The 14,305-nt window shown below is 27.1% G+C and overlaps 1 protein-coding gene across 2 annotated transcripts in view; it reads right to left on the reverse strand.

The window, feature by feature from the left end:
- Nucleotides 1–14,305, reverse strand: part of LOC117175728 — a 49,531-nt gene that overhangs the window by 11,181 nt on the left and 24,045 nt on the right. Inside the window, exons 6-10 of one of the 2 annotated variants that reach the window (XM_033365517.1) lie at nucleotides 11,979–14,291; nucleotides 9,950–10,007; nucleotides 9,508–9,579; nucleotides 5,261–5,447; nucleotides 5,018–5,134 (exon numbers count right to left, since the gene is read on the reverse strand). In XM_033365517.1, coding sequence (XP_033221408.1) covers nucleotides 5,018–5,134; nucleotides 5,261–5,447; nucleotides 9,508–9,579; nucleotides 9,950–10,007; nucleotides 11,979–14,291 — 2,747 coding nt within the window. Of the gene's footprint in view, nucleotides 1–5,017; nucleotides 5,135–5,260; nucleotides 5,448–9,507; nucleotides 9,580–9,949; nucleotides 10,008–11,978 lie in introns of both variants that reach the window. The other variant, XM_033365516.1, reaches the window with a different exon arrangement.

Below are 14,305 nucleotides of genomic sequence, written 5' to 3' on the forward strand. Positions count from 1 at the left end.
TGATTTACAAAAAAAGTTCTATGGTTCAAAAAAAAATTTTGTTCAATAGAAAAAAGAGGTTGGTAATGTAGGAATTCCACTGTGTCGCATGCCCTTAAATAGTTTAAACATCCTTGGAAAGCTTCAAAATTTTATTTCAAAATCTTAAGAAATCTAGAAATTATTTTAAATTTCTTTAGATTTAAAATTATTTTGGAAATTTTTTCAGAACTTCTAAATATCTGTCAAAATGAATTGATTTTTTTCTACAATTTTCAAAACAACCATGCAAATTTTAGAACATTTCTTTACAATTTGAATGTATAAATAACCATTGAACATTTATTATTTTTAGGCGAAAGTTGAATAATTTTAAGAGATATATAGAATTATTGAAAAGATTCAAACTTGTAAAGAGTAAAACTTGAAATAATAGCCCAATATAAAACAAAATGTAGATTTTTGCAGATTTTAAACAAAAAATTAGATTCTTTTCAAGAATTGTGAAAGGTTCCAAAAAAATAAAAACATTTTCTTAAGATTCATAGGAAAATAAAAAATAATTGTTCATTTTTAAAAATTATTTTAATAGCACAATTAAAAAGTTTTTCAGATTTAAACCAAATCTTCAAAAAAGATTCTAGAAGATTTTAAGAAAACTTTCTAAAATTTGCATGATAATTTTTAATCTTTTTAAAACTCTTAAAATTACTCAAATTTTTTTTACAAATGATCATTTGTAAATTATACATAAAAAATTTTTAATTTCACTTACAAATTATGCATTTTTCAAATACAGCAATTAAAATTGTAACGTACAAAGTTAAAAGGCTTTTCGAAATTTTAACGATTTCAGACTTTCTATGTCAAACAATTCATATAAAGTTTCTTTATTTATGAATATTTGGTTTCAATTTACTTGTCTCAAATAAAAATTCAAATATTGCTAAATATTCAATAATTAATCTTTTTTTAATTAAAAATTTCAAATTGAATGGGTTAAAAAATAAATATTTTAGACTAAAACAATATTTAAAAAATTTTTTAAATCCTTTAATTTAAAATATATTATTATGAAGTTATTTTTAACTTGAAAATAGTTTATAAATTTTCAGTCACAAGTTCACATTTGTTTAATGACTAAGACTTTCAAATTAAAACCGTTTAAGTTTTCACGTTAAAACCTGAAAATTCTTAAATTTTGAACTGATTTAAAATCTTTTTTGTTCACTTTTTATTACTTAAAGTACAAAAAAATGGAACAAAATTGATTTATTTATTAAATAAAAATGTCTTTTATCCAAATTTTCAACATCAAAGGCTTTTATTTTTTATTTGTTCAAGTCTTTAAGAAAGCTTTTAAAAATTCTTTAAATTAAACATGTGAGCTTAAAAATGAAAATTTTCGATGGAAAATTTGTTAAGTAAAAAAAATTTTAATTACACATTGTAAGCTAAATAAGAGCATAATTGAAAAACATAAAAATTCAACTAATTATTGAAAAACTGTTGAAATCGAAAGTGGTCAGATTTTTCTTCTACAAATTTTTAAAATTCCCTGTAAAAAAAATTCAATGTCATTTCCCGGTTTTTTCCGGTCCAGCGGCCACCCTGGATTTTTTTCAAGCAAACAAATTTGAATTTTCAATCCAAAAGGATAAATTTTCAATAAAACAGTTGAATTTTCGACAAAAAAATTCTTTTTGACGAAATTTAATTAATTTTCAATCAGATTCCTTCTTAACAACAACAAATTTCTAACAAAAGAGATGAATTTTCGAAATGTATTTCATTTTCAACAAAACAGTTGAATTTTCAAACAAAAAAGATTCAACTTCAATAAAATAGTTGAACTTTGAAAAAAAAAAGAATTGTTAGAAGACATTTTGAGTTCATCAACAAAGTTCATTTTTAACCATGGGATGATTTTTCTACTAAAAATTATGAATTTTCAATACAAAAAGTAAAATTTTCTATAAAAAAAAAACACGAAAGTTTAACAAAAGTTGAGTTTTCAAAACAAATAGACGATTTTTAAGAAGACATTTCAATTTTTAACAAAAAGTACATTTTCAACCAAGAAAGATCTATTTTGAACAAAAAAAGGACCAATTTTCTGTTCAAAACGATCTAAAAAGATGAATTTTCAAACCAAATGGTCGATATTTCAGAACCAAAAAATCTGTTGTTGTTTAAGACAGATGACATTTCTACCCAAAAAGACGAATGCTTAAGAAAAAATTTGAATTTTTAACGAAAAATATGTCATTTTAACAAAACCGTTGTCATTTCGAACAAATAGTTGAATTTTTAAGGCCATAATACGATTTTTTTAAGGCTGTTAGATTTTCAAAAAGAAAATATTAATTAAACAAAAATTATTGTTAATACAAATAGTACAATTTTCAAATAGAAAAGATCAATTTTCAAACCAAAAAAAAATTTAAAAGAAAAAAGTTGAATTTTCAACCCGAAAAGGTGAATTTTCGAACAAAAAAGATTAAGCTTCAATCAAATAGTTCAACTTTGAAGACAACAAAAAATGTGTTAGAAGACATTTTAGATTTCATGAAAAAGGTTCATTTTTAATAATGAGATTACTAAATATGATCAATTTTCATTTAAAAAGGACAAATTTTCAATTAAAAAAAGCGAATGTTTAACAAAAGTTAAATTTTTACAAAAAAATGACTTTTTGACAAAATAGTTGAATTTTTAAGAATACAACTCAAATTTTAACAAAAAGTACATTTTCAACCAAGATAATTTAAAAAAAAGGACGAATATTCTAGAAAACAGTTAAATTTTCGACTCTTTTTTGCAAAATAGTTGATTTTTTAATCGAATGGTCGAATTTTCTGTATAAAAATGAATAATATTCTAGAAAACAGTTCAATTTTAGAACAACAAAGGTGACTTAACAAAATAAGATAATTTTGCATTAACCTAGTTAAATTTACAGTCTAAAAAGACGAGTTTTCAACCATATGTTCAAATTTTCAAAAAAGAAAATTAAGCTTCAGCCAGAAAAAGTTAAATTTTCAGGTCAAAAAGTCGAATTCTTTAATTTAAACAATTTTGAAACAAAAGTATAATAGTAAAAAGAAAAATTGTGTACAAGGCAGTTAAATGTTTAAAAAAAAAGTTTATTTTCAACGAAGAAAGATTTATTTTCAACAAAGAAAGCTAACATTTCTACCAAAAAAGATGAATTTTTAATTCAAAAGAACGAATGTTTAACAAAACAGATGAATCTTTGACCCAAAAAAGATGACTGATTAACAAAATGATTTAATTTTTAACAAAATAATTGAATTTTCAACCAAATCGTTGAATTTTTAACTAAATATATGAACTTTCAATCAAAAAGACTAATTTTTTCTAGAAGCCAGTAAAATTTTCAACAAAAACATTGTTTTTAACCAAGAATGGTATTTTTTGAAACTAGAAACTTAAATTTTCAATAGTCAGTAAAATTTTTAATAAAGATTTATGATATTTTAACTGAGAAAGATGAATTTTTAATTGAATAGTTGAATTTTCAAACCAAAAACAATTGAAATTTCAACCAAATAGTTTCATTTTTAAGCCAAAAAGTAGAATTTTTAAAAAGTCAGTAAAATTTATAATAGAAAGTTTATTAAGCAGAATTAAATTCGAAAAAAATGGAATATTTAGCCAAGCAGTTGAATTTTAAAGTCAAATAAACGAATTTTTTAGAAAACAGTAAAATTTTCAACCAAAAAGTTTATTTTTAACAAAGAAAGATGAATTTTCAACCAAGAAATGGATTTTTAACTAATGAAGATGACATTTCCACCAAAAAAGATGAATTTTCAATAAAATCATTGAAGTTTTAATTCAAAACGATTAAATTTGAACCAAATATTTGAATTCTGAAGTCAAATAGACGAATTTTGTTAGAACTAAGTACAATTTTTAACAAAAAAAGTTTATTTTGAACTAAAAAAGATGAATTTTTAACCAAGAAATGGATTTTTAACGAAGAAAGATGAAATTTCTACCAAAAAAAAAAAAAAAAAAAAACGAATTTTCAATCAAATCATTGAATTTTTAGTCCAAAAAATATTAAAATTCAACCAAATAGTTGAATTTTCAAGTCAAATACACGAATTTTTAAAGAAGTGAGTACAATTTTTAACAAAAAAAAAAAATTATTTTGAACCAAAAAAGATGAATTTTCAACCAAGAAATGGATTTTTATCAAAGAAAGATGACATTTCTAACAAAAAGATGAATTTTAACTCAAATCATTGAATTTTTATGGCAAAAAGATTAAAATTTAATCAAAAACAGTTGGATTTTTAACCAAATTGTTTAGTTTTCAAGCCAAAAAGAAAATCTTTTTAGAAGTCAGTAAAATAAAAAAAATAAAAGTTTATTATCTACCAAAAAAGATTAAACTTCAGCCAAAAACAGTTTTATTTTGAACCAAATAGTTGAATTTTGAAGCCAAAAAGACGAAGTTTTTATAAGACAATTGAATTTCTAACAAAATTTTAATTTTCAACTAAGAAAGGTGCCATTTCTGTCAAAATTGAATTTTCCACAAAAAAAGGACGAATCTTCTAACCAAAAAGACGAATTTTGATAAAGATGGTTAAATTTTCAATAAAAAAGTTCAATTTTTAAGAAAAAGTTGAATTCTCAACAAAATAATTAAATTTTTGAATCAAAATATAAGGATTCTGAATTGAAAAAATAGCAGTAGACATATCAACTGAAAAAACTTTAATTTTAACCGAAAATAGTTAATTTTCTTATTAAGTTTTATTAATTCAGTTCGCACTTTAGCGAAAAACGAGAGAAAAAAGGGGAAAGAGGAAAATAGGTAAAAGTGTAAAGTTTTAAAATTTTATAAATTTTTAAATTAATAAATAATTCTTTAAAGTTAGAAATGTTTAATTCTGATTTTCCGATTAACTCTCTGACTTTCCAATCTCAATTATTTCCTATTTGAAACCTTATCTAAATTGATAGCTTTATTTATTTTTTTACAATCATTCATTAAATTTACCTTCATCGTAATTTTCTTTCCATTATCATCTTTAGTCTCCTTTTCCTTTTCAACAAGGAAATAATCATCAATGCTCAAAATTCTTGGTGCTGAACCTCCTTGTTCAACTTCCTTGTCCTAAAAATAACATAAGAAAAAAAAAAAAGATATTTAAATTTCACATAAAAATTAAAATAGAATATATTATAATCTAAAATCTAAAGGTTCTATTAGATAATGTTCTTTTTAATCAATTATAAAAACCTTGATCAATTTAGCAAGATATGATTTCCCACTTCCAGGTGGTCCTCTTAAAATAATAACTATTTTTGGTGGTCTGTTCTGGCGTCCAGGTGGGAATAATAATTCATCAAGAACAGTAAAATTTGGTACTTTCGGCAACTCCAATGTTTTGGGTTGACTCTCCGTATTTTTTTTCCCATCTTGATTGCTGTAACAAATTAAAATTCAACTTTAATAAACCTCTCCTTTCAATTAAAATCAATTTTTAAAAAAGTATTAGAGAAGGTTTACATTTACCATTTAAAATTGGAAGACATAAATGTAAACTACTGCAGGAAGTGCGTGGAGAAATAAAAAAATAGTAGCCCGTAAATTCGCGAGTAGCTCAAAAATATGGAGCCAAGTTGATCCGATTTATTGAACTTCAATATCTGCACCTGTCGTATCTAATATTTCCATAACAATTTTTTTCTAAGTTTACCCGTAAAAATATATCCAAATTCAAAAGATTTACATTTTGAAAGTAATCAAATGTGAAGGCTTTCCGTTGGGATGCGTGCCTCATGAACTCGTTTTTTTTTTTAAATTTTCTAAAACCTTGACTCGTAAATTTTCTTTTGTTTTTTTGACGAATTATGCTAAAAGTTCGACTTTAAAAAATTTTTAATTTACGTTTCTACAATTTTAACAATCTCACCTTGTATACAATACAGGACATTTTTTATCAGGGTGCCACGTCACCCTCAATTATTTTTTTTTCGTTATAAAATTTGTAAGATGGGTATTCATATCATTAAAGTTGCGATTTTACGATAAAGTTGAGAATAAGAAGTGAAATTCATAGCTAATTTTTTTTAATTATAAAACTTTTAAGAAATATTACTTACTTTACTGACAATTTCTATTATTTGGAAAAAATCAGGAAATACTTCTCCTACAATTAAAAAATAATTTTTTCCAAAAATTAAAGAAAAAACACGTTTTGACCTAATAACTGACATTTAAAGAAGTTTTTACATTATTTAGCTTTTAATAGATAATTTGCTCGAAATGTCCACAAAAGAATTTAAAAGTCTTGAATTATCTTGAAAAATGAATTTTAACAAAAAATTGAAAAACATTTCAATTTTTTATGATTACAAAATTTTAAACGAAAATGAGAGTAAGCTTAAGAAATATTTAGAATTTTTTTAGAAGATTCAAAAATAATTTTAAACATAAAAATATTTCAAAACATGTAAAAAGTACATATTTGAAGAAAATACCGACAAAAAATGTATAAGTTTTTCAAGAATTTTGAACGTTTAAAAAAAAATAGAAAAATTTTCTGAAGATTCTTCTGAAAATTTGAAATAATTTCAAAATATTTTATAACATATCAAGATTTTCCAAAATTGTCATAAAAGAATTTGGGAGATTTTAAGGTAATTTTTTATTAATGATTTCAAATTAAAATGTTGATTTTCAAGATTTAAAAAATTTCTTTATCATATTATTTCTCAAAATTCAAAAAGATTTCAAAATATTTCCCGATATTGTCAAAAAAGAGTCTGAAAGGTTTTAAGACAATTTATTTAACTTTTCAACCAAAACGTTGATTTTGAACAAAGGAAGGTGAATTTTTAACCAAGAAACGGATTTTAAAAAAATGCAGATGACATTTCCACCAAAAAAAGATGAATTTTCAATGAAATCATTGAATTTTTAATCCAAAACGATTCAATTTCAACCAAATAGTTGACTTTTCAAGTAAAATAAGCGAATTTCTTAGAAGTGAGTACAATCTTCGACAAAAAAGTTTATTTTTAACCAAGAAAGATAGGATTTTATAAAGAATTTTCCAAAATTGTCATAAGAGAATCTTTAAGATTTTAAGGCAATTTTTTTATTATTTATTTCAACTTAAAATGTTGATTTTCAATATTAAAAAAGATTTCAAAATATCTTCCGAAATTGTCAAAAAAGAATCTGAAAGTTTTTAAGACAATTTTTTTAATTTTGAAATATGTTTTACAATTTTAGGAATAATTTGATTTTATTTTTAAAAAAAATTATATTATAAAATTAATATTATAATATTATATTTTCTTGAATTTTTTTTGCATTTACTGCTAAATCTTTACTAGAAGAAAATGTAACTATTTTGTTGAAAACCTATAATTTTTAAATTGAATTCAACTCTTTTTTTTTAAATATTTTTCCTTGAAAATTACATTTTTTTAAATTCTCTTAAGAATACTGCGGTAATTATATGTATTTAATCTCAAAAACAAATAAAATTATAATTAGTTATTCGAAATTTTACTTTTGTACACAAAGTTCGACATTTTTATTTTGTATAAAAAATGATTCCCCTGAAATTATAATTTGCTAGAATTTTCTTTATTTTTTGACTGAAAAATCTTTTTTGGATGACAAATCAATTATTTATTATTTCTCGTTGAGAATCCATATTTTTTAAATAAAAAATTCAACTATTTGTTTGAAAATCACCTCTTTTTCAAATTTTTATTTATTATTATTATTTTGAATTATTATTTAATATTTTTATTTTATTTTTCCCCTACAATTAAACTACACAAAATAAAAAATTTATTTGTTATTTTTGAAAAAAAATTTTTTTTTTATTTGTAAGACAATAATATTGCTTTAACTTTGTATAAAATATTAAAACAGGTTGTCAATAAGGTAAGTAATATTTCTTGAACGTTTCATGATTCAAACAAAATTTTTTAGGGATATATTTGACCTCTTAATTTCAACTTTATTATAAAATTACAACTTGAAGTTTGTTATACCTACCTTGACTTTTTTAACAACGAACAAAATTTGCGGATCGTATGAAACCATAATAAAAAAGTCCTATATTATACAACATGAACTAGTTAAAATTGTAGAAATTAAAATTCAAGAACTTTAAAATCGAATTTTTAAAACACCAAAAGAAAGAAATTTCCGACGCAAGGTTCGAAAAAAAACTAAAAAAGAAAAAAAAAAATGATTTTATGAGGCATCTTAATTTCCAATTACGAAAAAGATTCAAATTTGAAAAAAATGTACAAATACGTGGCACTTTTTATGAAAAAATTAAACAAAAATAAGAAAATTTTAGAAAGCACGTTAACACTTGAGCAATCATATAAATTTGAAAATAAAAACGACCGAAAAATGCAATAATTCAAATTCAATGATTAATCAACCGTTTCGAAAAACTCGCGCCTTGCGCGTAGATTTTTTCCTACTAAGAAAAAAAAGTCACTAGCCAACTAAAAAAATAGTCAGTTGTCTCTGGCAGCCAATAAGTCACGGAAATTTTTTTTTTTTAATTTGCCTATTCCGCCTATTTATCTATTCTTTCGCGGTTCTATCGTTTTCTATCTCCATCAAAAAAATTGGGTCATGGATTAAATAAATCACAATAGCGATTTTTCCAATATTTCAAAATATTCAAGTGATATTTCGGAACTTGACCGATTCGATTGTCAGGAATCGTCTCGGGTCAAGAGAACGCAGGTTTATATTAACTTTTTCAATGATCAGAATTCGATTCACGAAAAATCTCACTTTTCTTGTCTCATCAACTGCAAAAGCAGCCAGTTTTGCTAGAAATTTAGCGGAAATGGAATTTGAAACAGAGTGCATAACCGATGTACTTGAATCGAATTTGAATTCCACTAAAAATTTCAAGCAAACTAAATCACGTTCTGGGGTCTCATTTAGGTGAATTTTTTTTCATGATACCGGCAAGGAGAACCACTTAAATAACTCCTCATTATCAAAACGAACCTAACCAAAGAATTAAAAATTCACGTAACTGATGTACGAAACGCTGGGTCTTAAAATATTTTGAAAACGATGAAAATTTGGCAAATAAAAACGCAGACATTTTTTTTTAGCGGCATTTCGCAAATTCATCAAGTGTGAATAAAAATCATCATTCGTCAAGGGGATCGAAATTCACGTTACAAGTAATTAATTACAATTAATTAATTACAATTACAATTACAGAAAGTAACGTATGGTTGTTTTCAGAAATTTCATTTCTCGTGTACAACTGTGACAAAATACTTTTAAAAAATCAGAGCGATTTTAAAAATTTGTATAAAAGTCGAGACAACCTTGTGTTGGTTGTTCAGTGGAAATTTCAGAATCAATAGAGATTCTTCAGAGGGAATTTGCATCTGATATCGTTGGGTCATTAAAATGTAAAAAACCGGTATTGAAAAATAGATTCTACAGTCTAATCAGTAGACAAAAAAAAAGCGTACCTGGTATCCTGAGATGATGATTCTGAAGCTTTCTTGTTCGGACTGTCCAGCCAGCTATTAAACTCCGATGATCTAGCAAAATGTACACGTTTTCAAAAAAATTCTTTCTGACAAAAATCAATTCCCTTCGATCGGAATAAATAATTTCTAGTCTCAGGTAGGAATTATTTAATCACTTTTCAGAAAAATCCCGAATTTGTGTGAAAAAAAAGGGGAAATTTCTGTACAAATTAAGAATTATTTAAAATATGGCCTCTCAAAATATTAGGCATGCAAGTTTAAATTGTTAAAAATTTAAATTTGAAGCAGAGAAATGTAGAGTTCAAAATTTAGGGGACTGACTCTTAATTTCAATGGGTTCAAATTTAAATGCTTTTAAACTTGAAACGAATAAACTTTTGGGGCCTAAAACAAGGACGATTTCAACTCGACTAATAGTTACCTTTCATTCTCATTTTGCTTGCCTTCCTTAGAATCTTTGTCTTTTTCCTGGGGTTTGCCTATTTATAAGAAATTACGATTAATTGTCAATTCTTATCTTTATCAGTTAAAATTATAACTATTATATTAAAGTTGAGGGACTTGATATCGAACACTTATCTTTTATTTAAAAATTAATTTTTCATTAAAAAAATACAAGTTCTATTTTCTTATATTCGAAATGGAATCTAATTGCTCAATTATAGAGTAAGTATTGTCAGAATAATAATTTTATCAGGACCTAAAATAAATACCTAATTTTTAACCTACAATAGTTCAATTTTCAACGAAAAAGATTAATTCTCCATGAGAAACGTAACAGTTGATATTTCTATCGAAAGAAATTTAAATTTAAAATAAAAATAAGGTTCATTCAACCAAAAAAGCGACTTGTCAACAAAATATTTAAATCACTAACCAAAAACAGATTCATTTTTAACCGAACAGTTGCATTTGTAAACAAAAAAATTAATTTCTACCAAAAATATGAATTATCAACAACAAAAAAAAGTTAATTTTCAACCAAAAAAGATGGATGGATGGAAATTTTTTTAGCTGAACAGATAAATTTTGTACAAAGTAATTGCATTTTTAAATAGAAAATACGAATAAAACAAGTGAATTTTTAATCGAATAGTTGAATTTTCTATCAAAATATTTGAATTTTCAACCCAAGAAGAATAAGTTTCTACAAAACAGGTGGATTTTCTAAAAACAAAAATGAAATATTAAAATAAAAAATAACGAATTTTTAATCAAGAATGTAAAAAATTGCAACCTAATTGTTAAATTGTCAAGCTGAAAAGACGAATTTTGGACAAAACAATTGCACTTTCAACTAGAAAATATGAATTTTCAGCAAAAATAACATAAAATAATAATGATTTTCTACCAACAAATTTGAATTTTCAATCGAAAATGACGAATTATAAATAGGTGAATAATCAAATTTCTAGTTAAAATAAAACTTTCGTCCAAGTATGTGAATTAAAAAAGTAAATGAATAAAAAAAATTATAATAAAAATAAAAATAAAGAATTCTTTACAAGAGATTTGATAGTTTATATTTAAACTAAAAGGGATTTTGATTTTAAACAAAATCCTGGTTGAATTCCATCAAATACAGCGAATTATCACAAAACAGTTGAATTTTCAAACCAAAAATATGAATTTTTAATTTAAAAAAAGGCTAATTTCCAACCAAATAGTTGAATATTCTGCCAAATTATTTACATTTCAACCAAAGAGATAAATTTAAAAATAAAATTATCAATCTTCTACGAAAAATACAATTTTTCTACAAAACACTTAAATATTCAACCCTGAAATAACAATTTTTCAACAAAAACGTTAAATTTCTAACCAAAGAGATGAACTTTAAATTAAAATTTTCAATCTTCAAACAAAAAAAAAAAATTTCTAACAAAGTTGTTTTCCTTCAAAGCAAGTAGTTGCATTTTCAACCAAAAAAGGAGTATTCTGAACAAAATTGGAGTAGTTGATATTTTAATCAAAAGAGATTTGGATTTGAAATCAAAATCAAATTGAATTTTCAACCCGAAAATACGAGTTTTCAGCAAAACTGTTAATCTTTCAATTAAATAAATAAATATTCAACCAAAAATATGAATTTTTAATCCAACAGTTGAATATTAATCACAAAGTATGATTGTTTTGATAAAACTGCAGCATCTCCAGGAAAATAATAAAAATATTAACCAAAAAAAGATGACTTCTTAATCAAAAATATAATTTTAGGCTAATGTATAATATTTAAAAAAAAAAACACCAAAGTTAATTTCTAATACTTTCATAATATTAGGACAGTAAAAAAATTTCGCCTGAAAAATAAAGTTATTTTTCCAATGTTCACTTAGGCCCTGCATATATTATTCCTTGATGTTTTGAATTTCTTGAATAAAAAAAAAAAACAAACAAAAAAACCGGATTAAATGTTCGGTATGAAATCCCTCTTTCAGAAAATTACTTACTGGGAGTCGTATCACGTTCAATTCCCCAATCTTCATCGCCCCAGTCGAGATTGTCCTTTCTCTGATCAACATCCATTCTATGATCTGTATCGATTTTGTGATCAGCATCTGTTCTCTGATCAACATCCATTCTCTGATCGGTATCTTTTTTGTTCTCAGCATCCTTTTTGTGATCATTATCCTTTTTGTTCTCAGCATCCTTTTTGTGATCATTATCCTTTTTATGATCATTATCCTTCTTATGATCATTATCCTTTTTATGATCGCTATCCTTTCTATGATCAATATCCTTTTTGTGATCATTATCTTTTTTATGATCACTATCTTTTTTATGATCATTATCCTTTTTATGATCGTTATCCTTTCTATGATCGTTATCCTTTCTATGATCGATATCCTTTTTGTGATCGCTATCCTTCCTGTCATCAGTGTCCCTTCTACGGTCATCCTTCTTGTAATCACTCCTCCTATGATCATCTTTTTTGTGATCATCCTTTCGACGATCATCCTTCCTATCACTGTCCCTTCTATAATCATCCTTCCTGTGATCGTTGTCCTTCCTACGATCTCTATCCTTTCTGTGATCACTGTCCTTCCTATAATCATTGTCCTTTCTATGATCATCCTTCCTACGATCATTGTCCTTCCTATAGTCACTCCTGAAATCAGTATCTTCCTTACTCCTCTTGACTCTATCATCCTGATCCGAAACCATACTTCGATCTTCTTCATTCCTTGACTTTTCCTTTGACTTAGCAGACTTCTTCCGATTCTGCTCCTGCTCAAACACTTTCATATGTTCCGAGTACTCTCTTAAGTTTTGCTCATTCTCCTCCCAATATCTGAAATCCTTCTTCGCTTCAATTTGATGTTCCGGAACATCTGGTTTCAAATTACCATGTCCATATTCAAAACACTGCACCGGGGTCAAATATTCCTGAACAGCATTGCGAGGTGTGTGACAATAATCAATCACTTTTGCTGGAATGTGATCTCCCAAATTCTTCTCTGGAGCACGACCACCATGATTGTAATTAAATTGTCTCTCGATACAAAATTCTGGCATTGGAAGCCTTCGAGGAGGCATATCTGGATGTCCTCTTGGTGGCATATCTTGATGTCCTCTTGGTGGCATATCTGGATGTCCTCTTGGTGGCATATCTGGATGTCCTCTTGGAGGCATATCTGGATGTCCTCTTGGGGGCATATCTGCATGTCCTCTTGGAGGCATATCTGGATGTCCTCTTGGAGGCATATCTGGATGTCCTCTTGGAGGCATATCTGGGTGCCCTCTTGGAGGCATGTCTGAAATATTTCTCGGAGACATGTCTGAAAGGCGTCTGCCTCGCTGATCTTGACTAAATCCCGGAGGACCAGGACGGAATGGTGAATTTGGATCTCCAAGTGGATGCTCTGAATCAGGCTTCATTCTTTCGTCTATATCAGGTTTCAGCAAAACATCATCTTGAGCTAAGATTTTATCTGGTTCAATCGGCGTTGAATTCATTAGGGGTTCAGTCATTTCTGAAGGCTCGTTTTGAACAAAGGGTATTTGATCTGTATCCATTTCTTGATCCGGCCCCATTCCATGATTCGGCCCCATTCCTTGACTCGGCCCCATTCCGTGATTCGGCCCCATTCCTTGATTCGGCCCCATTCCTTGATTTGATCCTAAATCCCGACCAAATGGTTTCCATTCCGGCAACCTCGAACCTTTTGAAAAACCGGGAGGTGCTCTGTTAAGATTAGGTTCATCCGGGCCAAAATTTCTTTCCTGATTCTGCGACTCTGGTCCAAATTCTGGACGATCGAATCCTGGCTTAAAGAAAGAAGACTTCGGTGGTTCTAGTTTCATAGTTAGTAAAGAGGGAATAGCTTTGGAGCCTTCATTCCTTGGACCAGAGTCTCCATCAAACTGTTCTCGAGGCCCTCCTGGCCCCATTGGTCTATTTCCAAAGGGTCCTGGTCCTCGAGGACCTCCTGGCCCCATTGCTCTGTTTCCAAACGGCCCAGGTCCCATATTGAAATCGTTGTGAGGACCTCTGGGTCCAAATGGAGAATGTCCGTCGTTCGGACCTCTAGGTCCAAAGGGAGGATGTCCATCGTTCGGTCCTCTAGATCCAAAGGGAGAATGCCCATCGTTCGGTCCTCTTGGTCCAAAGGGAGAATGCCCATCGTTCGGTCCTCTAGGTCCAAAGGGAGAATGTCCATCGTTCGGTCCTCTAGGTCCAAAGGGAGAATGTCCATCGTTCGGGCCTCTAGGTCCAAAGGGAGGATGTCCATCGTTCGGGCCTCTAGGTCCAAAGGGAGGATGTCCATCGTTCGGG

Source organism: Belonocnema kinseyi, chromosome 6 (genome assembly GCF_010883055.1).
Source record: "Belonocnema kinseyi isolate 2016_QV_RU_SX_M_011 chromosome 6, B_treatae_v1, whole genome shotgun sequence".
Taxonomy (NCBI): domain Eukaryota; kingdom Metazoa; phylum Arthropoda; class Insecta; order Hymenoptera; family Cynipidae; genus Belonocnema; species Belonocnema kinseyi.